We start from the raw sequence: 24,392 nt of genomic DNA, 5'->3' as shown, positions 1-24,392 counted from the left end.
ATGGGATATGCGTGCACATGGAGAGAGGGAGGGCCACTCGGGGACACAGCATGGGGTGTGCACGGAGGGAAGGAGGGAGGGCCACGCAGGACACAGCATGGGGTGTGCACAGAGGGAGGGAGGGAGGGCCACGTGGGGACACAGCATGGGGTGTGTGTGCACAGAGGGAGGGAGGGAGGGCCACGTCGGGACACAGCATGGGGTGTGTGTGCACAGAGGGAGGGAGGGAGGGCCACGCGGGGACACAGCATGGGGTGTGTGTGCACAGAGGGAGGGAGGGAGGGCCACGCAGGGTCACAGCGTGCGGTGTGTGTGCACAGAGGGAGGGAGGGAGGGCCTGGTGGGGACACAGCAAGAAGGCGGCCATCGGGAGCCAAGGAGAGGAGCCTCTGGAGAAACCCAGCCCGTGGTAGGTGGATCACCTGAGACTTTGGTCTCTTCTGGCTTCCAGAACTGTGAGAGAATAATTAGTTTCTGTTGTTAAGCCACCTACTCTGAAGTGCTGTTGATGGCACCCAGGGCCGGTGCTGGAGGATTTCCTAACTGTGGAGGCCATGGAAGCAGCCCCCATGCTGTTAGGGCGGCGGAGTTATCTGTGGAAGGAAAATGTGCTTCCACCAACAGGCATCCTCGGGAGAGGTGAACCCCAGAGAAAGAAGCGATGGGCAAAGTCTGGAAGTGAGAATCATCCCCTCCTCCCACTGAGACTGGGGAAGAAGGAGTGAGGCAGTTTTAGGGCTTGTGTGAGGCTGGGCGTCTGCTGCAGGTGGCCGGCCTGTGCCCACATTGGGTGGGAGGGGCTGCCAGCAATCGCGGGTTCCTTCCCAGGCCATGTGGGAGCAACCAGGACCGAAGGAGCAGCTCTCAGCCAGCCAGCAGGCAGCAACTGAGCCTCTGCTTGTAGCTGGAGCAGGGACGGCAGCGGCAGCAGCATCAGCACCGAGGGGCCGTGTTTCAGAGGAGCTGGCACACTGGGCTCCGGGGTGACGTCCACGGATTTGCATGCCAACTCTCTCGTGAGCTGCAAGAGCCACCAGGAGTGGCTGCAAGAAGAAAGTCACTGTCGACTTATTGCACGGTTTGGGAGTGCTGCCCAGGAAGCAACCTCCTTCCTGCTGACCAGGAGGACGGGCAGGAACTGCCGAATGTCTGGGCTCCAGAGGTGGCTATTTTTTTTCCCTGGAATGGAGTTTCACTCTTGTCACCCAGGCTGGAGTGCAATGGCGTGATCTCGGCTCACTGCAACCTCCACCTCCCAGGATCAAGCAGTTCTCCTGCCTCAGCCTCCCAAGTAGCCAGGGTTACAGGCACCTGCCACCACGCCCAGCTGATGTTTGTATTTTTAGTAAAGACAGGGTTTCACCATGTGGGCCAGGGTGATCTCAAAGTGCTGACCTCAGGTGATCTGCCTGCCTCACGCTCCCACAGTGCTGGGATGACAGGCGTGAGCCACCGCGCCCGGCCATGGCTTTTTGCCTCTGAAGTTGGACTGCTTCTCACTCGTCACACCCAGTACTGCCACCATTAGGCCTGCCTGGGATACATGAGCCCTGACTGGCCTCTGTGACCAGGCCCTCAGCGCCCAGGCCCTCAGCAACCTGCAGGCCATCAGCACAGAAGCCGGAATGATCTGATCCTCTGAAACACATGCCCGATCATGTCACTCCTCTGCTTGACCTCCTGGTGGCTTCTGCGGCCTTAGCCCATCCAGCCCACCGTGCCCTCCTGGACACCCTCCCCATCCCCACTGCACTCAACTCCGGTCACACGGGCCTTGTTCTTCACACACGGGGCTGTGCTGAGCTCAGCATTTGTGAACGTGCTGTTCCGCCTGGAATGCGCTTCTCTTAGGCGACTTCTTGGGCTTAGCCTTTTACCTCCTGCAGATCTGCTGCTTAAAATGGAACTCCACCCAGAGTTGCCAGATTTAGCAAATGAAGTACAGCATGCCCAGTTTCATCTGAATTTCAGGTTTTTAAAAAGGCTGTGTTTAAATGTAAGTCTGCGCTATGCAGTATTTTCTCTGGTGACTCTAACTTCACCAGACATCTCTTTCCCTCTTCCTGCTTGACTTGTCACCACTTGGGGCAGAAACAGCTAATTTCCTTCAGTGTGCAGTGTCCCCTCGGCCCAGCTCTGTCATCCTTGGGGCCAGGGCCAGGATTCAGTTCCAGCCAATGGGACATGAGCAGAGCGTTGTATGCGTCCTCTGGGTCAGGCTCCTGAAGACTGGACTGCTCACTCCCCACGCCTTCGACCGTCACCCACTGGCCGAGACTGGCAGCAGCCGCAGCGTCCCAGGACAGCGAGTGGACGCAGTGTGGAGGGGTCCCCTGCACCTGCCCTGGGTCACTCGTGTGGGACTTGGGAGAGAAAGACCGTGCCACTGTATCCAAGCAGCTGTGCTAGGAGTCTCCGTTACGCCAGATAATCTTGTATCCCAACCGGTGCCCATTCCATCTAATGACCTACCATCTTTCTACCATCTACCTAGCTACCAGCTAAAAGCCGAGGCAAGGCCTTTAAGAGGTGGTTGGATCACGAGGGCTCTGCTCTCATTTGTGGATGAACAGATCAATGGTTATCAGGGAGAGGACCTGATGGCTTTGTAAGAAGAGGAAGGGACCTGAGCTCTCCTGTGACCATGCTCGGCCCTTCACCGTGTGATGCCTGTACCATCTCCAGACTCTGCAGAGCCCCCATAGCAAGAAGACTGTCACCAGATGCAGCCCCTTGACCTGAGATTTCTCTGCCTCCATAGCTGTAAGAAATAAAATCCTTTCTTTTATCCCGGCCAGGTATGTTGTCGCACACCTGTAGTCCCAGCTACTTGGGAGGCCGAGGCAGGAAGATCACTTGAGCCCAGAGGTGTGAGGTTACAGTGGGCTATGGTTGCATATTACCCTCTAGCCTGGGCAGCAGAGTGGGATTCTGTCAAACAAACAAACAGATAAATAATCCAGTCACAGGTATTCTGTGGTAGGCAACAGAAAACGGACTAAGACGTAAAATTGGTACTGAGAGTGGGCTGCTGCTAATAAACAGTAACCAAACATGTGGAAGTGGCTTTGAAACTGAGTAATGGTCAGAGGCTGGAAGAATGTGGAGGAGTGGGCTAGAAAGGCCTACATTCTGGTGAGGGCTAGAAGGCGACTAGGGAAAGGCTGGACCTCCTCAGGGAACCATTATGGTCATAGCCAGAATGCAGGTAGAAAGATGAACTACAAGGCCATTCTGATGAAGTTTCAGATGGAACAGAGGAACAAGGCGTTGGAAAATAAAGGTCATCCTCAACAGAAACTGACAATACACTTTGCTGAATTGAGTCCATGCGCACGGGCTTTGTGGGAGTGGTGAACTTGAGAGTGGTGAACTAGAATGTCTACAAGAAAAAAATAGAAGGATCTAGAATAAGAAATATAAGAAAAACAAAGGAAAAAATAGAAGGAGCTGCTGGTAGCCATGCGAGGTGGCTCACACCTGTAATCCCAGAACTTAGGGAGGCTGAGACGGGTGGATCACCTGAGGTTGGGAGCTCGAGACCAGGCTGACCAACATGGTGAAACCTTGTCGCTACTAAAAATACAAAATTAGCCGGGTGTGGCGGCACATGCCTGTAATCCCAGCTACTCGGGAGGCTGAGGCAGGAGAACCACTTGAACCCCGGGAGGCGGAGGTTGCAGTGAGCTGAGAGCATACCACTGCACTCCAGCCTGGGCCACAAGAGTGAAACTCCATCTAAAATTTAAAAAAGATGGAGCTGCTGGTTATTTTTGGCCCCTTATGCTGAGCTTTGCTAGCAAAGAAATAGTTTAAAGACAGAATTTATAATTTTAAAGGAAGCAAAGTGGAAAGATTTGGAAAACTCAGCCTGGTCATGAAGAATAAAAGTGTGTTCAGGAGAGGAAACCAAGGCGACAGCCCGGTGCAGTTTGCCGAAGAGACTAGCTGGGACAGAGGGAGCAGGTGCAGTTCTCCCAAGGCAATGAAAGTCCCGGCAGGCATTTCCGATTATCGAAGCTGCCTCTTCCAATCAGAGGCTCAGAGGCCTAGGAAGGCAGAATGCTTTCAGGGGACAGACCCCAGGAACCCTCCTCCCCAGGCTCGCCCAGGGCCACCTTCGGACTCTGCTCCCTGCACTACGGCACAGTGCCCGTGGTCAACCCGCCAACGTTCAGGCAGCCCCAGGTGTGAAAGATGCCTCGCTCCAGAAGGCTCACACCCTAAACCTTGGTGGCATCCCCGTGGGGCTAATTCTCTGGCTTAGGGAAAGCCAGAGCTGTGAAGGTGTGGCAGACTCCATCCAGATTTCAAAGGATACAGTTTAAAGCTAGGGGCCCAGGCAGAGACTTGTAGCAGGGGTGGAGCCACTACAGAGAACCCCCACTAAAGCAATGCTGAGTGGAAATGAGGAGCTGGAGCTGCTACAGTCCCCACCAGGATAATGCTCGTGAGCCACAGGAGTGGGACTGCCCCTGGGACCCAAGGACTGTGGAGCCACTGGCAGATGCAATGCTTCCTGGAAAAGCTTCAGGCACCAGACTCTACCCCACTGGAGGTGGAGCAAAGCCATGAGTGTGGTGGCCTGAGGCCCTGGGGACCCAACCTGGTGTGTCCAGGAAGCGGCCCATGGAGTGAAAAGAGATGATTCTCCAGCTTCAGGATCTAGCGCCTTCCCTGCAGCGTCTTGGACTTGCTTGGGGCCTACTAACCCTTTCTCATTGTTAGCCCTCCCTGATGAAGTGGGAATGCCTGTCTTTTGCCTGGACACCATTATCGTATCTTGGAAGTAGAAAACTTGTTTTGATTTCACAGGCTCACAGATGAGATTCTGGACTTTGGACTTTTGATTCCATGCTGGAATGAGTTAAAATCTGGGGACACCTGTAATCCCAGCACTTTGGGAGGCCAAGGCAGGTGGATCATGAGGTCAGGAGTTTGAGACCAGCCTGGTCAACATGTTGAAACCCCGTCTCTACTAAAAATAAAAAAATTCGCCTGGTGTGGTGGCGGGCACCTGTACTCCTAGCTACTCAGGAGGCTGAGGCAGGGAAATCATTTGAACCTGGGAGGCAGAGGTTGCAATGCGCCGAGATGGCGCCACTGCACTCCAGCCTAGGCAGCAAAGCTAACTCCGTCTCAAACAAACAAAGAAACTGGGGACCATGGGATTAGAACAGATGTGTCTGTGAGAAGGATATAAGTTTTGGACAGAATACTATGTTGAGTATCTGCTCCTCCAAAATTCAAATAGGAATTTCATCCCCAATATGGCAGTACTCAGAGGTGGGGCCTTTAAGAGGTGACTGGATCATGAGGGTGGAGCTCTTATAAATGAATTAACCTACTCTGGCTGGGCGCAGTGGCTCAGGCCTGTAATCTAGCACTTCGGGAGGCCGAGGTAGGTGAATCACAAGGTCAGGAGTTCGAGACCAGCCTGGCCAACATAGTGAAACCCTGTCTCTACTAAAAATACAAAAAATTAGCTGGGCATAGTGGTGGGTGACTGCAACCCCAGCTACTTGGGAGGCCGAGGCAGGAGAATCGATTGAACCCGGGAGGCAGAGGTTGCAGTGAGCCGAGATCACGCCACTGCACTCCAGCCCGGGTGACAGTGAGACTCCGTCTCAAAAAGAGAAAAAATCTGCTCATGGATTAATGACTTTATGGGTTATCATGGAAGTGGGCTTGATAAGAAGAGAGAGATCTGAGATAGTATACTCAGCCCTCCCCACACGATGCCCTGTGCTGCCTCTGGACTTGGCAGAGTTCCCACTAGCAAGAGAGCCCTCACCAGACACAGTCCCTTGACTGTGGACTTAGCTTCAGCAATTGTTAGAAATAGATTCCCTTTCTTTATAAATTACTCAGTTCATGTATCCTTTTACAAGCAACAGAAAATGGACTGGACAATTGGCAAATGTCCAGCTACACTGCTCAGGAAAACAGAGAAGAAACAAATTACTAACATCAGAAAAAAAAAGAGGACATCCTTTTAAATATAGTTAAAATAGAATGTAAAGGCCGGGCACAATGGCTCACACCTGTAATCCCAGCACTTTGGGAGGCTGAGGCGGGCAGATCACCTGATGTCGGGAGTTTGAGACCAGCCTGACCAACATGGTGAAACCCCGTCTCTAGTAGAAATACAAAATTAGCTGGGCGTGGTGACACACACCTGTAATCCCAGCTACTCAGGAGGCTGAGGCAGGAGAATCACTTGAACCTGGGAGGCAGAGGTTGTGGTGAGCTGAGATTGCACCATTGCACTCCAGCCTGGGCAACAAATGCAAAACTCTGTCTCAAAAACAACAAACAAAAACAACAAAAAGAATGTAAAATAAAATGCAATAAAATGTAATGGAATGTTCTGAACTTTACGCCACTAATTCACTGTTTTACACAAAATGAATAATTATTTGAGAGATAAAAGTTACCAAACTTGGCACAAGAAGAAATAGAAAAACCTGAAATGTTATAGTTGTTTTAAAAAACTGTTATTTATGGCTGTGTGCAGTGGCTCACTCCTGTAATCCTAGCACTTTGGGAGGCCAAGCCAGGCAGATCAGGAGGCCAGAAGTTCAATACCAGTCTGTGCAACACGGTGAAACCCCGTTTCTACTAAAAATACAAACATTAGCCGGATGTGGTGGCATGCGCCTGTAGTCCCAGCTACTAGGGAGGCTGAGGCGGGAGAATAGCTTAAACCCAGGAGACAGACATTGCAGTGAGCGGAGTGACACACCACTGCACTCCAGCATGGGCGACGGAGTGAGACTAGGTCTCAGAAACAAAAGAACGAATGGACAAAGGAAAAAAAAATTGAATTTTTAATTTAAGAAAATCTTCCCACAAAGTACCAGGTTTCTCCAGAGTAAAATCTCCCAAACATTTAAGGAAGAAATAATAATATCATTATTACATAAACAACTTCAGAAAACAGATGATGATAGAGTAATTCACAAATCTTTGGGAGTAACAGTATCCTATCAAAACAAGGATGTACTCTCACCAATTCTAAGGAAAACGGAACAAGATGTCCTACTCAGTACAATGAGAAAAAGGAACAAAGTCCATATGAATTGGAAAAGTAAAATTCTTTATTCACAGATGATTATCTACATCGAAAATGCTAAAGAATCTAGAAAATGCTACTGGAACTAATAAGTTAACTTATCTAGGTTGCTTGATACAAGGTCAATGTGCAAAAGTCAAATGCATTTCTACATACTAGCAATAACTAGAAAATAGCTTTTTAAAAACCTTACCACTTGCAAGAGCATGCAGAAATATTAAATACATGAATTTAATGAAACGTGTGAGACCTGTAAATTGAGAGAAATTACGAGATCCAAATAAATGGGGCAGTATACCGTGTTCAGCAACTGGAAAGCTCAGAATCGTTAAAATGTAATTTCTCCCTAAATTGATCTATAAACCCCAGGAGGCTTTCTTTTTGTAGAAATTAATAAAAGTTGTTTTCTGTCGTTGTTAAGATGGAGTTTTGCTCTTGGTTGCCCAGGCTGGAGTGCAATGGCGTGATCTCTGCTCACTGAAACCTCCCCCTCCTGGGTTCAAACGATTCTCCTACCTCAGCCTCCTGAGTAGCTCGGATTCTATAGGTGCCCAACACGCCCGGCTGATTTTTTTGTATTTTTAGTAGAGATGGGATTTCACCATGTTGGCCAGGCTGGTTTCGAACTCCTGACCTCAAGTGATCCACCTGCCTCAGCCTCAAAGTGCTAGTATTACACAGGTGTGAGCCATGCGTCCAGCGTGAAGTTGATAAAAGTTGACTCTAAATTTTATATGAAAATGCAAAGGATCTAGAAGTAAAAAAAAAAAAAAAAAAAAGGAAAAAAAGGAAAAAAACAAAACCGAAGCTCTTCCAGTACCTGAGTATGATACTTACTGTAAAACTACAGATGGCCCGGAGTGGTGGCTCACACCTGTAATCTCTTTGGGAGGCTGAGGCAGGAGTTCAACACCACACTGTTCCACATAGTGAGACACTATCTCTACAAAAAATGTACAAATTAGCAAGATCTGGAGGTGCATGCCTACACTCCCAGCTACTTGGGAGGCTAAGGCAAGAGGCTCACTCGAGCCCAGATGTTCGAGGTTACACTGAGCTATGATTGTGCCACTACACTCCAGCCTGGGTAACAGAATGAGACTCTGCCTCAAATAAAACTACAGTAATCAATAGTGTCATATTGGTGTAAAGCTATACACACAAGAAGATAAGGATGGTGTCCAGAACAGACCACGTCTATGTCACTTAAGTTGGGAAAGTGGAGTCTTTCGACAAATAGAACTGAAACAAGCAACTATCCACACAGATACAAAATCTTGATCCTTATTGCATATGGTACACAAAAATGAACTCAAAATGGATCACAGACTAAAATGTAAAAGATAAAACTATAAAAGTTCCATAAAATAAAACACATAGGGAAAAAATGTCCTTTGAGTAGGCAAATTTCTTAAACTCAAATTATAAGATCTCATAAATCATCATTATTATTATATCTCCCTCACGGCAACCTCTGCCTCCCTCCTGGGTTCAAGCGGCTCTCCTGCCTCAGCTTCTCAAGTAGTGGGACTACAGGGGCACAACGTACCCAGATAATTTTTGTATTTTTAGTAGGGCTGGGGTTTAACCATGTTGGCCAGGCTGGTCTTGAACTTCTGGCCTCAGGTGATCTTCCCACCTTGGCCTCTCAAAGTGCTGGGATTACAGGCATGAGCCACTCACTGCACCCAAATCGTTGATAAATTAGACTTAATAAAAAATATTCAAAAGACACCATTAAGAAAATGAACAGGCAAACCAAACATGAAAGGAAAATATTTATAATTTATTTGTCACAAATAGAGACAAAGAATTATATATATTATGTATGTGTTTTTCATCTAGAATATGGAGAGAACTTGAGTCAACAATAAGCAACCCAACTTAAAAACAGGCAAAAGATACGAACAGACACATCACAAAAGATGACACAGAACAGCCATAAGCAGATGAAATCATAGGCGTACATTATCCAGTGCGCAAATACAAATTAAAATCATACGACTAGAGTGGATTAAACTTTAAGAGACTGAAATACCAAGTGTTAGCAAAGATAAGGAGCAACTGGAATCTTCCCATACCGTATAGGAATGTAAAACGATTCAACCACTATGGAGGGCTGTGCAACAATTATTATTATTTTCTTTAAGGTGGAGTCTTGCTCTGTCACCCAGGCTGGGGTGCAGTGGTGTGATCTCAGCTCACTGCAATCACTGTTCCCGGGTTCAAGCAATTCTCCTGCCTCAGCCTCCCAAGTAGCTGAGATTATAGGCTCACACCAGCACACCTGGCTAATTTTTGTAGAGATGGGGTTTCGGCCATGTTGGGCAGGCTGGTTTTGAACTCCTGACCTCAGGTGATCCACCCGCCGTGGCCTCCCAAAGTGCTGGGATTATAGGCGTGAGCCACCATGCCCAGATGACAATTTCTTAGAAAGTTAACAACACTATTTCAATGGACTGAATGCTTACATCCTTGCACGATTCATGTCAAATTCCGAACCTGCAAGGTGACATGACGTGGGGTCTTGGGGAGGTAACAGAATCACAAGGGGAGAGCCCTCACAATTAGGGTAAGTTTGCTAGTCCATTTCCACCTCACTAGACACCAAATGCTGACACCCTCATCTTGGGTGAGGTATCACTTAGTGTTTGGGGAAGGAACAGATGAAATAGGAGTGACCCTGAAAACAAAATAGGATCACATGGTAAGAGAGACAGAGGAAGGTGACTGATGACCGCAAAAGGGTTCAGGAGGGCCAGTTCTTGGGGTGGGAGTGGCAGGGGCACTTCAACGTGCCCAGGCAAAGCAGGGATGGCTAAGGGGTGCAGGAGACCGGGAAGGGTCCAGGAAAGGTGCTGGGGCAGGAACGGGGCCAGATGAAGGGAGTAGGGTGGCTCACACGCGGTGCCCCTCTAGCAGGGGCAGGTGGCCCAGTGCCGAGTGGCAGACAGTCCCGTAGGCTTGAGAGTAGCCTCCAAGCAAAGCCTGGCAGCCCTCTGAGCCCCCTGCGAGGTGGAGGTGCGGAACATCCTCCGGCCGGGCCGGGGACGGACCTGCATACAGTTGAGTCACATAAGGGGAGGTGTCAGAGGGGGCGCAGTGGGGGAGGCCTTGAGGACCTTGAGGGATGCGAACTGGACAACGGAGGGGCAGTGGGAAGGATGGGGAAGGGAGCGAAAAGGAGGGGAAGAGGAGGATGGGGGAGGAGGCAGACTGGGGCTGGGCTCACCTGTTGTGCACCGGCCACGCTCACCCCACCGCCCCGGTTCCGGTCACCCCGGTTCTGGTCACCCCGGATCAGGGCCTGGTTGGCCACCTGAGCCGCAGACTGTGAGGTCAGGGAGGACGCTGCTCCCCTCTCGCTTGGCTTCACCTGGGAAGGGGCACATTACAGGGTCACTGAGAGGCAAAGAGAGAGGGTCCCTCCTGTGCCCACCGCACCATAACTTACCAGGGAGAGTGTCAAGGGGGGCTCTGCCTTTGCCCCACGGGGCCTTTCCTCCCTCCCTAGGGGTGCACCTTGGAGCAGGGGAGCGGAGTTCTGTCTGGGAATGTTCTCGGCTACACGGGGGGACTCTGTAGGATCAGAAGGTCAACCCCAGGGTCAGAAGCCGGGTGCTGCGCAGAGTCGGCAGCCACAGGAGGAAGCCTGGGCCATGCTCCTCGCGGGTGGCAGCAAAGGTCACACACCGTGCTCTGGGGGGTCGTGGCCCCGCACAGGTGTCCCTGAAGACAGCTGAGGGTTGGCTCTGGGCTTGCACAGGTGTGCCTGGGATGGGGAGGCCCTGGGCTCTGCCCCTGGGGTGACGCCCTCCAGGCCCTTCTCTCTTGAGGTGCAGCTGCCTCCGCGCTCCAGGATCATCTGCGGGACAGGAGTGTGCTCAGAGGTCGCAGCCTGCCCACGGGGCGTTTGGGGGTTTCTGACATAGGAGGTGGCCCCCAGGGTGCGGGTAGACCAGGGATGACGGGGGTCACAAGCCGGAGCACCTGATAGACACGGCTGCGGTACTCAGGCGCAGAGAGCTGGACCCCTTCGTGCACCCGGAGCCGCGTATCCGCCCTTCGTGCCCACTCGTTGCTGGGGCAGTGGAATCTGCAGGGAGCCAGAGAGGTGGGGCCCGAGCTTCGGTCAAGCCAGCCCCTCAGGCTGTCATCGCAGGGCCCAGGCTTGGGGGCTCTCCCTCGCGGGCCGGCTATCTCTGGCCTGCACCCGCGCACGGGGGACTGTCTCCCACTCCCACCTCTGCACGTAGGGGTGCTGCAGTGCCTGGGTTGCGCTTAACCGCTTGTCCGGGGCGAACACCAGGAGTCGCCTGAGGAGGTCCAAGGCCTCTGGGGAGGTGTCTGGCGGCAGGAGGGCGTCCAGCGTCTGCCGTGGCCTGTGGGCTGCCGTGTGCTGTCTCCAGGGACCCACCCAAGAGCCCTCCTCAGATCCATGTTCACGGCTGGGGCTGGGCTTCCATACAGGGGCCCACGCTGCTGTCCTTCTAGGTGGATGCCCCCGCCTGACCCGCAGGCAGTCTGGGTCCCTTGGTGCCCTCCTCTCCACGCCCTGACACAGCTCCTCAGGGCCACCCTCTAGGACCACCAGTGGCTCCTGCTCTCAGAGCGGCCAACAGTTGCTGGGTTTGGAACCACCAGCTGGAAAACAGGCAGAATCTGAACTGGTACAAACTGGCCCCAGTAACCCTGCAGGAAGGTGGCCTTGCTTCCTCAAGACAAGCCATCCTCACCCTCACCAAAGTGCCCCCACTCACCGGGACCCCAGGTGGTGCAGCACAGAGGCACGGCAGCCTGAGCCGAGAGCCAGGAGGTCTGGGGCAGCAGAAGGTGGTGTGACCCAGGCAGGCCTGGCAGGCTGGCGCGGCTCAAGAATCTGGGGCCAGCCATCTCTTCCAACCCCGCGGAGCACAGCCTCTTGACAGCGTTTCCACTGTCTGGCAGGGCTCAAACACCCCATCACCAGGGCGTGCCCCAGCCTGTGCTCAGAAGCACCCCACATGACCCCCACTCCACACACCTGTACCTGGCCCTGGGAAGTGCTCACACAGGTGGACACTGGCACCCACCTCCACGGACCAGCAGGCTCCACCCAGACGAGCAGATGCGCCCGGTGGTACAGCTCCCGCTTGCCCCCGCCCTCAAGAGTGACCCCCATGGCCCCACTCCTGCCACTGCCTTCCTCCACCTCTTCCCTCAGCGCCTGAATCTCTCCTGCCAGCTTTGTGTGCACACCCCAGCTCCCAGCACAGTGACGGTCCCTGCCCCTGCTACCCCAATCCCTCGGGGACCTTGTCCAGCCTGCCGGCCCCATCATGGCCACTGCTGGGTTCTCATGGTGCCTATGCCAGGCGCTGCCTGCCCACATCCACCCCCAGCAGCTCCTCCTGGGCCTCCATCACCAGTTGGTCTTCCTGGGGCTCCTGTCCTATCCTCTGGATCCTCCCTGTCGCTGTCCCCGTCCCTCCTCCCAGCAGTCCTGGCCTGTCAGCTGCCGTCTCCCCACAGCTGTGCCGTCTGACCCGAAGCATCCCGGTGCCCAGCCCCAGCTGCCTGGCTCACCCTCCTCGGAGGGCGCTGGGATGGTCTCCAGGATCAGCTCCAGCTGGTGGAGGGTGGATGTGCCCGGGAACAGGGGCTTCCCCCGCAGCATCTCCGCCAAGATACAGCCCAGACTCCACATGTCCACCCCAAGGGTGTACCTGGGGCAGGAAGGGGTGTAGGCATGGAGGAACCTAGAGGCAGAAGTGGGGATGGATTTGCTGGGAGGGTGAGTGAGAGGACACTCGTGGCCTGGGAGCTCTGGCTGGGCAGGAGGGCAGCCCTGGGGGCCCCTGCAAGGAGGTAGAGGGCGGGTTGGGGGTGTCTCACTGCTACCGATGTGAAGACAGCAGCACCTCCGGAGCCCGGTACCAGCGTGTGGCCACGTACTCTGTCAATGCCTGGCTCTCAGGCCCCTCAGGGAGGTCCCTAAGGGAGCGGGCCAGGCCGAAGTCACACAGCTTCACCGTGCAGTCAGCGTCCAGGAGCACGTTGGACGGCTGCAGAGAGGAGGCAGACTGAGGCCCTGGGGCCGGGTGGGGCCGGGTGGGCCTGGGAGCTGGACTCGAGGCACAGTGGGTGCCGCACCTTCTGGTCCCGGTGCACGACGTGCCCCGAGTGGAGGAACCGGGTGGCCCGCAGGAGCTGGGAGAAGATGGAGCGCACGTGGACGTCCTGCAGCAGCCCGCCCTTCCGGATGACTGCGTTCAGGTCCGTGTCTGGGGAGAGGGTGCACACTCCAGTCTGGGGGGTGGAGGGGGAGGGGGTGGGGGTGGCACCTGGCAGGTCTGTCTCCCTTTGAACCAGCCCGCGGCCTGCCTGCCCCACTCCTCCATCCTGCGCACAGCCTGTGGGCACAGCGGTGGGGTCTGCAGCTGTGCCTATCATTTTTTTTTTATTTAAAAAATAAAATAAAATTTTTTTATTTTTTTATTATTAATTTTTTTATTTTTTATTCTAAAGTAAAAAACATTTTATTTCCTATTGCCTTTCTTTCATAAAATGAGAAGAAAAAGAATGCAGCTGCAGACTGGCGGGAGCAGGAGCCCGGGGCAGGTGGGATGAAGGGGTCGCTGCTGGCTCTGGAGGCTGACACTGGTCAGCTGTCTGTCCCTGAGTCCAGGGTACACGGTGAGGGAGCAAGCCACCGTGGGGCGGGTGAGGACAGGCCAGAGGCGGGGCCGGGGCGCTGGCCGAGGCCTCACTCACCCATACACTCAAACACCAGGTAAATGTCCCTGTCGTTCTCTGCCCGGATCACGTCAAGGAGGCTGATGATGTTGGGATGCTCCCCAAACTCCTGGGGAGAGAGTCGGCGGCGGCTGGAAGGCCAGGGACTGCCTCTGGGGGCCGAGAAGCCCGGCTCCTCTCCTGTCTGGAGAGGTCTGTTCCTGGGGAAGGGGACCGGGGGAGGGCCCAGGCTACTCACCTGGAGGAGTGTGATTTCCCGGAATGTTCTCTGAAGAGACAGAAACAGGTGTGTGGGTGGGTGGAGCAAGAAGGAAGCCCGTGTCCTGAGAGGACCCAAAGGAGCTGATGTCCATCACCCAAGGCCCACCAGACCAGGCGCGGAAGAGAGGGCAGTGTTCCAAGACAAGCCATAACATCTGCTGTGACCGGCTCCCAGCTCCCACCTGATTCCAGGCACCAGGGCAAGGGGCTGCCGCTCCCAGCCCCATCCCGCCCCACACTTCTCCCCACACACTCACCTGGGCATCTGTCTTATCCCGAAAAGCATCAAAGATTTTCTTGATGGCCACGACCTCACCTGTTCTCCGGTCCACTGCCTTCCACACAATGCCGTAGGCCTGGGAAGGAGTGCCATGACACAGGGCCAGCCCCTTGCCCCACCATCCCCTGCCCACCCAGACTGCCCCTGCACACATGAGGCTCCTCCTTCCCATTCTGGGTCCCCAGAGGGGATGGGAGTGTGGGCTCCACAACTGCAGGCCACCCTAGACTCTGACATCTTCCAGAGTAGGGGAGGCAGAGGGGAGGGTGAGAGCTGGCGAGGCCCTGGAAAAAAGGAGGCCACAGAAGGGAGCATCTGGGCAGGAGATGAAGCTCGGGATGCCCTGCCATCCTTCCAGCTGCCAGGCACTCTCCCTCCCTCTCTCTCACACCCACCTAGCCCCTAGTCCCGTCGGCCCCACCTTCAGATTCCTCCAGAATCTAGCCCCTGCCACCCTCTCCGCTGCCCCCACCCTGGTCCCAGCCTCTGGCATCTCTCACTGGGTGGCTGCATTCACCCCTTAAGGAATCTCCGTCTGCCACTCCCTTGCATGCCAATAGTGGGTTCTCAACACAGGGGGCAGGGTAGGCCTTATATAGTGACACCAGCAGCTGCTACAGCTCTGGCGTCAGCAACAGTGAAAACCAAAGTCCTGGAAGTTTCCCGAAGCCCCCACACGGGTTGGACCCCTCACCACTCATCTCTCCATCTCTTACCCAGTCGCACACAAGCCTGCGCTGGGCCTCAACTGAGCACCTGCTGTCTGCACTGCCCGGAAGGATCTTCCTCCCCCTCCCCCTGTGTGCTCACTCAGGCACACAGATACACTTGGCTCTGGCCTTCACTCTGCACCCACCCCATACCCGCTCAGGCCCTTCTTGGGACTCGCCCCTGTGCTCCTGAGCCTGGGGTCTGCCCTCCCTCTCAGTGACTGAGGCACGGGCCCAGCCTCCCCAGAGCGTCCTGTGCACCCAGGAAGCGGGCGACTGTGGGCACATGGGAAGTGGGGCGCCAGGATCCCTCTGCTTGAGGCTGCTGGGGTCCTGGCTGTCACCTGCCTCCAGGAGCCGGGATCCTGGGAGTCACGGTCGTGTCACCCCATGAGGAAACTGAGGCACGAAGGGGCTCCAAACCACCCCTCCGCCTACGGAGGAGGCAGGACGCCAGTGTGTGACGGAACAGGCCTCGGAGGGGACCAACCATCCCCCGTAGGTATTCTCTCCGCAGGGGCGCCCCTCGGAGGGCAAGCGCGTCCTCGGGCACTCACCCCCTTCCCAAGCGGAGTCAGCGCGGGCGGCGCCACGCCCCAGCCGGAAGTAGTCATCGGAGGCGGGCCCCCGGCCGGAAGTAGTCAGCGGAGGCGGGGCACAGGCCCCGACGGAAGGAGTCAGCGGAGGCGGAAGCGGAAGCGGAGGCGGAGGCGGAGGTGGGACCCCGGCCCGGCCGGAGGGAGCCAGCGGACGCGGCGCCCGGGCCCGGCGCGGTCCGGCCGGAGGGAGCCAGCGGACGCGGCGCCCGGGCCCGGCGCGGCCCGGCCGGAGGGAGCCAGCGGACGCGGCGCCCCGGCCCGGCGCGGCCCGGCCGGAGGGAGAAAGCGGACGCGGCGCCCCGGCCCGGCCCCTCCCGGCCCGGCCGGAGGGAGAAAGCGGACGCGGCGCCCCGGCCCGGCCCCGCCCGGCCCGGCCGGAGGGAGAAAGCGGACGCGGCGCCCCGGCCCGGCCCCGCCCGGCCCGGCCGGAGGGAGCCAGCGGACGCGGCGCCCCGGCCCGGCCCCGCCCGGCCCGGCCGGAGGGAGCCAGCGGACGCGGCGCCCCGGCCCGGCCGGAGGGAGCCAGCGGACGCGGCGCCCCGGCCCGGCCCCGCCCGGCCCGGCCGGAGGGAGCCAGCGGACGCGGCGCCCCGGCCCGGCCCCGCCCGGCCCGGCCGGAGGGAGCCAGCGGACGCGGCGCCCCGGCCCGGCCCCGCCCGGCCCGGCCGGAGGGAGCCAGCGGACGCGGCGCCCCGGCCCGGCCCCGCCCGGCCCGGCCGGAGGGAGCCAGCGGACGCGGCGCCCCGGCCCGGCCCCGCCCGGCCCGGCCGGAGGGAGCCAGCGGACGCGGCGCCCCGGCCCGGCCCCGCCCGGCCCGGCCGGAGGGAGCCAGCGGAGGCGGCGCCCCGGCCCGGCCCCGCCCGGCCGGAAGGAGACAACGAAGGCGGCGGTGAGGCCCGGTCGGAAGGATTCACTGTAGGCGGCGACCCGGCCCGACCGGAAGGAGTCAACGGAGGCGGCGGTCCGGTCCGGCCCGGTGCGGCCGGAAGGAGTCACCGGAGGGGGCGGCCTGGCCCGCCCCGGCTTGAAGGAGTCAACGGAGGCTGCGGTCTGTCCCGGCCGGAAGGAGTCACCGGAGGCGGGGGCCCGGCCCTGCCCGGCCCAAAGGAGTCAACGGAGGCGGCGGTCCGGTCCGGCCCGGACCTGCCGGAAGGAGTCATGGGAGGCAGCGATGTGGCCCGGCCGGAAGGAGTCACCGGAGGCGGCGGTAAGGCCCGGACGGAAGGAGTCCCCGGAGGCGGTGGCCTGGCCCGGCCCTGCCGGAAGGAGTCAACGGAGGCGGCGGTCTGGCCCGGCCGGAAGGAGTCAACGGAGGCGGCGGTCCGGCTTGGCACTGCCGGAAGGAGTCACCGGAGGCGGCGGTCCAGCCCGGCCGGAAGGAGTCAACGGAGGCGGGGGCCCGGCCCGGACCGGCTGGAAGGACTCACTGGATGCGGCGGCCCGGCCCGGCCGGAAGGAGTGAACGGAGGCGGTGGTCCGGCCCGAGCCGGCCGGAAGGAGTCATCGGAGGCGGGGGCCCGGCCAGGCCTGGCCCGGGCGGAAGGAGTCAACGGAGGCGGCAGTCCGACCCGATCCGGCCAGAAGGAGTCAACGGAGACGGTGGTCCGGCCCGGTCCGGCCGGAGGGAGTCATCAGAGGCCGCGGCCTGGTCAGAGCGAACTTCTTTGGAGAAGCCATGGTGGCTTCCACATAATGGTGGAGGACATCTCTGAGGTGAGTGGCGGGGACTTGTACCCCACCGGGAATCCTCCAGACCTCCCTGCTCCTTCTCCGCGTCTCCGTGCTTTCCAGTCCTGACTTCTTTGTGGGCCTTTGGGCCCCAGTCGTCCGTGTGGGGGTGGTTGTAGGGTGCTGGCTGTGACGGCGTCCACAGCCCTGCCGGGAAGGCTGTGTCCATGTCTGACCTGCATCCAGCGTCCAGGAGTGCACAGGCCCTGAGCCATGGTGAAGTCTGGGACCTGGGTCCCTCCGAGCCCCACGGCCCTCTGAGCTGGAGTATCCTAATTTTCATTTCTACCTACAGCGTATGAGTTCCCTTTTTCTAAAACCACACCTGTATTCCTCCTCTTTTTTTTTTTTTTTTTTTTTTTTTTTTAAGAGACTGAGTCTGGCTCTGTCACCCAGGCTGGAGTGCAGTGCCGCAATCTCAGCTCACTGAAAGCTTCACCTCCTGGGTTCAGGCAGTTCTGTCTCAGCCTCCTGAGTAGCTGAGACTACAGACACCCACCACGATGACGCCTGGCTTATATTTGTATTTTTAGTAGAGATGGGGTTTCACCATATTGGTCAGGCTGGTTTCAAATTCCTGATCTCGGATAATCTGCCCAACTAGACCTCCCAAACTGCTGGGATTACAGGCGTGAGCCACCTTGCCTGGCAAATTGCATTTTCCTAATGAAGAGCTCATTTTGAGGACGTAATCTCTTATCTGTTTTTGGATTTTATGTCTACAGAATTGTCTGGTCAGGTTCTAGATTGGGTTTTTCTGCTACTTTGTAGTGTTTTTCTGTGTGTGTGTACACGTTGGTCTCACCTTTTCAGATTCTTCTGAGTTCGTGGGCCTACCTGCTCCAAGCTGGCTTAGAGTTGAAGGAGGAGTAGCTGCCCGTGCTGGAGGCTGGAGCCTGGAGTGTGCAGTATCCCCTCGCCTCGCTGTTGCAGTTGGTGGCGGTGACGGAGACTGCAGCGCAGCTGGAAAGGTAAAAAGATGGTGGGATAGGTTCGCCATCCTGGCACGCGCAGCCTGAGGCATGGGGGACGGCTTGCGGGTGCCCTGCCATGGGCGGTGGGCACTATCCAGGGTGTCACTGCTGGTGTTGCGGGGGCTGGTTGGGGGGTTATTTGAGGCGCCACTGCCCGCATAGGGGAGAGGGTTGGGGGCCCTTTCCTGGGATGTGCTGCCCATTGCTGGGGGCTGGGATGGGGCCTGTCCCAAGCGGTACTGTCAGCAGCAATGGGGTATCTTGTGGGCACTGTCCAGGGATGTACTGCCCTAGGTAGGGGGTGAATTGGAGGAGCTATCAGGTGCTGCAATGCCCTTGTCTGGGATGGGTTGGTGGCACTGTGGGGTGCAACACTGCCAGCGGTGAGGGATGGGTTGGGGGTGTTATCAGGTGTTAGATTGCCCCCAGTGGGTGGGGGTTGTGGTATCCAGGACATCATTGCCTGTGTCTGGGAGCTGTTTGGGGGCACTATCCAAGGCTGCATTGCCCACATGGGGAGCAGGTTGGGGGCACTATCTGGGGCTGCAGTGCTGGCGGTGGAGGATGGGTTAGGGTTCTGGTGGGGTGGAGGGGTGGTGTTAAAGGCGCCATGGGGACTACACTGAGACAGAGGTTGGGGGGCTTGTTGGGAGAGCTACACAGGGTTGGACTGCCTGTGGAGGTGGGCAGAGGGTTGGTGGGGGAACTGTGGGGGCTGGATACACAGCCTGAGTGGTGGAGAGGCGGCAGGTGGGTCAGGTGCTCCCAGGGATCTGCACTGCCTGGCAAAGAGTGGGTGAGTGTGCTATTTCAGGCTGCGTGGGTTGTGACGGGGGCAGGTTGGGTGCACTGTCGGGCTACCTGAGCTGTCCATGGTGGTACTTCCCAAGGTGGAGAGGGAGCTTGGAGTGCTCTCTGTGGCTGCACTGCCCAAGGCAGGGGGTTGGTTGGGGGCTCTATCCAGGGCCGCGCTGTTCCCGACGGGGAGTGAGTTAGGGCAGCCACTATTCAGGGTTGCAGTGCCCACAGTGGGGGGTGGTTTGGGTGCCATATGGGGGCATCACTGCCTGCGGTGGGGGTCTGCTTGGGGACCCTATCTGTGGCTACACTGCCCACCCCAGGGAGCCTGTTGGGGCGCTATCCTGGGCTGTGCTGCCCATGGCAGGGGGTTGGTTTGCGGGTGCCATCGAGTGCTGCAGGGTCTAAGGCAGGGGCAGGCTAGGGGCTGCCATCGTGTGCTACACTGCTGGTGGTGGGGGATGGGGTTTTGACACTATCCTGGGGCTACACTGCCGGTGGCAGCGGATCAGGGGCTCTGTCGGAAGCTGCCCTACCGGTGGCAGGCGATGGAGGTTTCAGTGACAGCGGTGGTCTCTGAGAGAGGAGTGGTCCTGCTCTCCCCCGGACTCTAAACTCTAAAGGACCATCTCCTCCTGCGTGGCGGGCACATGTTTCTGTGAAAATTCTGATCACAGCAGGGCACCCAGACCCATCACGGTTCCCAGGCCTGAGCCCTCACATTTGGTGCTGCAGAGCCTGCCAGGGATGCCCAGGCATGCAGCAGCAGACACCACGGGGTGACAGGGCCCCGCGGGTGGAGGTCTCAGGAGTGGGAACCAGCACGTTGGTGGGGAGGGCTGGCTGGGTCTGAGTTTCTGCTGCTCCTGCTTCCCGAGCACAGCCTGGGTGGTCCCAGTGGTTCCTGTGGAGCAGGAAGCCCAGGCCCCGTCGTGTCTCCAGTCTCCACTCCCTAGCCAGTTTGGGCCAGAAAGAGATGCTGTGGACTGTGGAGGGTGGGTGTGAGTGCCTTCACTGAAACTGGCCCGTGCCACCCAGTGGCCAGCAGGACAAGGTGGGGGTCTAACACTACCACTCTCTGTGTCCCGTTCTAGGCTTTTCCGGCTTTGCCCGCCCAGCTGCTCCATGCCAGGAGAAGGCAGAGCCATCTGCTGCATGCTGGAGGCTGGAGCCTGGAGCCTGTGGCACCACGGCTCGCCTCGCTGCGGTGGGTGGCAGCGACGGAGACTGCAGAGCGCCGGAGAGGTAGGAGCGTGGCTGGCTGCCACCAGGGCAGGGACAGGGGTGCAGAGGGGGCCAGGTGGCAGCCTCTGAGGCGGCCTCAGTCCCTGGGTCTCCCCCTGCTGGTTACTGCAGGCAGAGCCGGGGCCGCCGCCGCTTCTGCCGCGTCGTGTGCAGGTGGCAGCTACGGTTGAGCCCGTGGCAGAGGGTGGCAGTGCCTGTTCCCGCCCTCCTCCTTTTCCTTTTTGACCCCGGTTCAGGGTGCTGGTCACAGGTGCTGGGTACCCTACGGCCACTGAGATGGGGCTGGATGCCAGTTCCAGTCCTCCTCCTGCTTCGAGGCCTGATTTAGGCACCGCAGCAGGGTCTGGCCCTTGGGTCCGCGTTGCTGCTGGAGGCGGGCAGGATCCTGGGTTGCCACCACGCTGCTGAATGCCATCTCTAAGTGGCAGGTGCAGCAGAATGCACGGGAGACTGCAGGGCTGGTCTCGGACAGCCTGGGGGTCGCCCAAGGCACCTCCCCCTACCCTATGACCCGTGCCTCCTTGGCCCAAGCCCAGAGTGTGGGGTCGCGGGCTCTGGGCCCACTGCAGCACCCACGATGAGGCTGAGCACCGGTTTCCATCACCTTGCAGCTGTGCCGCCGACAACCTAAATTAGGCGCCGTGGTGACATCCGGTCCCGGGTTTCCTGCTGCTGGTGGGGGAGGACAGGGCCAGGGGTTGCCACTGATAGTGACTTGCACCATTTCCAGGTGGGAGCTGTAGCTGAGCCCCTGGCAGATTCTGGCAGGGCTGCTCCCCGAGGGCGTTGAGGGTCGTGGAGCGTACCGCCGTCCCACCCTAGGGTCCCCTTTTCCTTGGGCCTGGCCCAGAGCACAGGTTTGCAGGCGCTGGGCACTGTGCAGACACAGAGCTGTGACTGAGCGCCTCCTGCCCTCCTGCATCTGCGGGCTGACTGTGGCAGCATCTGTTCCTGGGTTCCATGCTGCTGGGGCCAGCGTCCAGGGATGCCACCGCTGCTGCCCCATGGCATGTGGAGGCTGCCGCGGCAGCTGATCCCAGAGCGGAGGCTGTCAGAGCTGGTCCCAGATAGCCTGAAGGTCGCCTAGTGCACCAGCAGAGAGCGCCGTGGGCAGGCAGGGGCATTATGTTGGCTTTGAAGGGGATGTGTTTTGCCAGCTTGGCTTCTTTACTGAGAAAGCGTTGCCAGGGCCCTAGAAGTCTGCAGTCCCAAGGGCTAGGAAGCCACTTGGAGACGCTGTGCCATCAGCACCCACTTGGATCTGAGGCAGGAGGCACCACAGAGAGGTGGTGAGCTCCCCGTCGCCATCGGCGCTCAAGATATGACTGAGCTGTACTTCGATCAGAGGTTGCCAAGCAGCATCCCTTGCACCAAATACAGCACCCCGATGTGCTCTGTTTGGCCAGCATAGTGTGTCATAACAAATCTGAGCCAGTGTTGTTGTTGTATTTCGATTTATTTATTTTACTTTAGGTGCGTACTATATCTGGCATGTCTCTCCCCTGCCCCCCCCAACTGTCCCCTGTGTGTGATGCTCCTCTCCCTGAGTCCACATGTTCTCGTCGTTCAACACGCACCTATGAGTGAGAACGTACGGTGCTTGGCTTTCTGTTCTTGGGTCAGTTTGCTGAGAATGATGGTTTCCGGATTCATCCAAGTCCCTACAAAGGACACGAACTCGTCGTTTTTTATGGCTGTGTAGTGTTCCATGGTGTATATATGTACCACATTTTCTTTGTCCAGTCTATCATTGATGGGCATTTGGGTTGGTTCCAGGTCTTTGCTGTTATACACAGGGCTGCAACGAACATACGTGTGCATGTGTCTTTATAGTAGAATGATTTATAGTTCTTTGGGTGTATCCCCAACAGTGGGATTGCTGGGTCAAATGGAATTTCTCTTTAGATCCCAATTGTCTATCCTGGCTCTTACTGCCATTGCTTTTGGTGTTTTAGTCATGAAGTCCTTGCCTATGCCTATGTCCTGGATGGTTTTGCCTACGTTTTCTTCGAGTGTTTTTATGGTGTTAGGTTTTATGTTTAAATCTTTGATCCATCTGGAGTTAATTTTAGTGTAAGGTGACAGGTAGGGGTCCAGTTTCTGCTTTCTGCACGTTGCTAGCCCGGTTTCCCAACACCATTTATTAAACATGGAGTCCTTTCCCCATTGCTTGTTTTTGCTGGGTTTGTCTAAGATCAGATGGTTGTAGACGTGTGGTGTTTCTTCTGGGGTCTCTGTTCTGTTCCATTGGTCTACGTCTCTGTTTTGGTACCAGTACCATGCTGTTTTGATGGAAGAAATGGATAAATTCCTAGACACTTGTACTCTACCGAAACTAAACCAGGAGGAAGCTGAAACCCTGACTAGACCAATAACAAGGGCTGAAGTAGAGGCAGCAATCAATAGCCTACTAACTAAAAAAAGTCCAAGTCCAGGTGGGTTCACAGCCGAATTCTACTAGACGTACAAAGAGGAGCTGGTTCCATTCCTTCTGAAACTGTATCAAACGATACAAAAGGAGGGACTCCTCCCTAACTCATTTCACGAGACCAGCATCATCCTGATACCGAAACCAGGCGGAGGCGCAACGAAAAAAGAAAACTTGAGGCCAATATCCATGATGAACGTCGACACACAAATCTTCCATAAAATACTGGCAAACAGATTGCAACAGCACATCAAGAAGCTTATCCATCGTGACCAAGTAGGCTTCATCCCAGGGATGCAAGGCTGGTTCAGCATACACAAATCCATAAATGTAATCCATCACATAAACGGAACCAAAGACAAAAACCACATGATTATCTCAATAGATGCAGAGAAGGCTTTTGATAAAATTCAACAAGGCTTCATGCTAAAAACTCTCAATAAACTAGGTATTGATGGAACGTATCATACAATGATAAAAGCTCTATATGACAAACCTACTGCCAATATCATACTGAATGGGCAAAAGCTGGAAGAATTCCCTTTGAAATCAGGCACTAGACAAGGATGCCCTCTCTCACCACTCCTATTCAACATAGTGTTGGAAGTTCCAGCCAGAGCAATCAGGCAAGAAAAAGAAATAAAGGGTATTCGATTAGGAAAGGAGGAAGTCAAACTGTCTCTCTTTGCAGACGACATGATTGTATATCTAGAAGACCTCATCGTCTCAGCCCAAAATCTCCTGAAACTGATAAGCAACTTCAGCAAAGTCTCAGGATACAAAATCAATGTGCAAAGATCACAAACATTCCTATATACCAATAACAGACAAACAGAGAGCCAAATCAAGAGCGAACTCCCATTCACAATTGCTACAAAGAGAATAAAATACCTAGGAATACAACTAACAAAGGATGTAAAGGACCTCTTCAAGGAGAACTACAAACCACTGCCCAACGAAATAAGAGAGGACACAAACAGATGGAGAAACAGTCCATGCTCATGGTTAGCAAGAATCAATATTGTGAAAATGGCCATACTTGCCAAAGTCATCTATAGATTCAGTGCTGTCCCCATCAAGCTACCAATGACCTTCTTCACAGAACTGGAAAAAACCACTTTAAACTTCATGTGGAGTCACAAAAGACCCTGCACAGCCAAGGCAATCCTAAGCAAAAAGAACAAAGCCGGAGGCATCACACTTCCACACTTTTTCTTTTTAAATATTGAAGCTCTCAAAATCACCTTTGGAGAAAATCACAGGCCGCAGACTGTTTCTGTGATTCTGTGTTTATTTCTTCTGGGCATATCGGACACGCCCCCTCCCCTCGCCGGGAGTTCGGACACGCCCCCTCCCCTCGCCGGGAGTTCGGGCACGCCTCCTTCCCTTGCCGGGAGCTCGGACACGCCTCCTCCTCCCCCCCACCCCCTCGGGAGCCCGGGAAAAAAGCCCCATCAGGACCTACCTGATACCATTTTGTCCCATCCAGGCCCCACTCCCTGCCTACTATTTTGTCCTATCTGGGCCCCACTCCTCTCCATCCAGGTCCCACTCCCCTC

General features: G+C 56.3%; 2 protein-coding genes across 2 annotated transcripts in view; one reads left to right on the top strand and one right to left on the bottom strand.

The window, feature by feature from the left end:
• Positions 1 to 8,840: 8,840 nt before the first annotated feature.
• Positions 8,841 to 14,783, bottom strand: LOC135278075 (mitogen-activated protein kinase 15-like). Its single transcript, XM_064384693.1, is given in 14 exon segments — positions 8,841 to 10,074; positions 10,077 to 10,131; positions 10,293 to 10,451; positions 10,530 to 10,654; positions 10,769 to 10,940; positions 11,066 to 11,171; positions 11,320 to 11,457; positions 11,836 to 11,893; positions 12,641 to 12,780; positions 12,956 to 13,119; positions 13,208 to 13,338; positions 13,829 to 13,919; positions 14,049 to 14,078; positions 14,329 to 14,783. Coding segments are annotated over 14 exon segments (1,665 nt in total). The 5' UTR covers positions 14,524 to 14,783; the 3' UTR covers positions 8,841 to 9,973.
• A 3,358-nt stretch (positions 14,784 to 18,141) lies between these two features.
• LOC135278069 (uncharacterized) overlaps positions 18,142 to 24,392 on the top strand; it is a 186,324-nt gene continuing 180,073 nt past the window's right edge. Inside the window, exons 1-2 of the mRNA XM_064384684.1 lie at positions 18,142 to 18,359; positions 20,255 to 20,405. The gene's annotated coding sequence lies outside the window, so the exon portion shown is untranslated. The remainder of the gene's footprint in view (positions 18,360 to 20,254; positions 20,406 to 24,392) is intronic.

This window comes from Aotus nancymaae, unplaced genomic scaffold, assembly GCF_030222135.1.
Source record: "Aotus nancymaae isolate 86718 unplaced genomic scaffold, 86718_ANA_hifiasm-v0.15.2.pri h1tg000036l, whole genome shotgun sequence".
NCBI classification, from domain to species: Eukaryota; Metazoa; Chordata; class Mammalia; order Primates; family Aotidae; genus Aotus; species Aotus nancymaae.
This window is presented reverse-complemented; position numbering and strand designations above follow the sequence as displayed.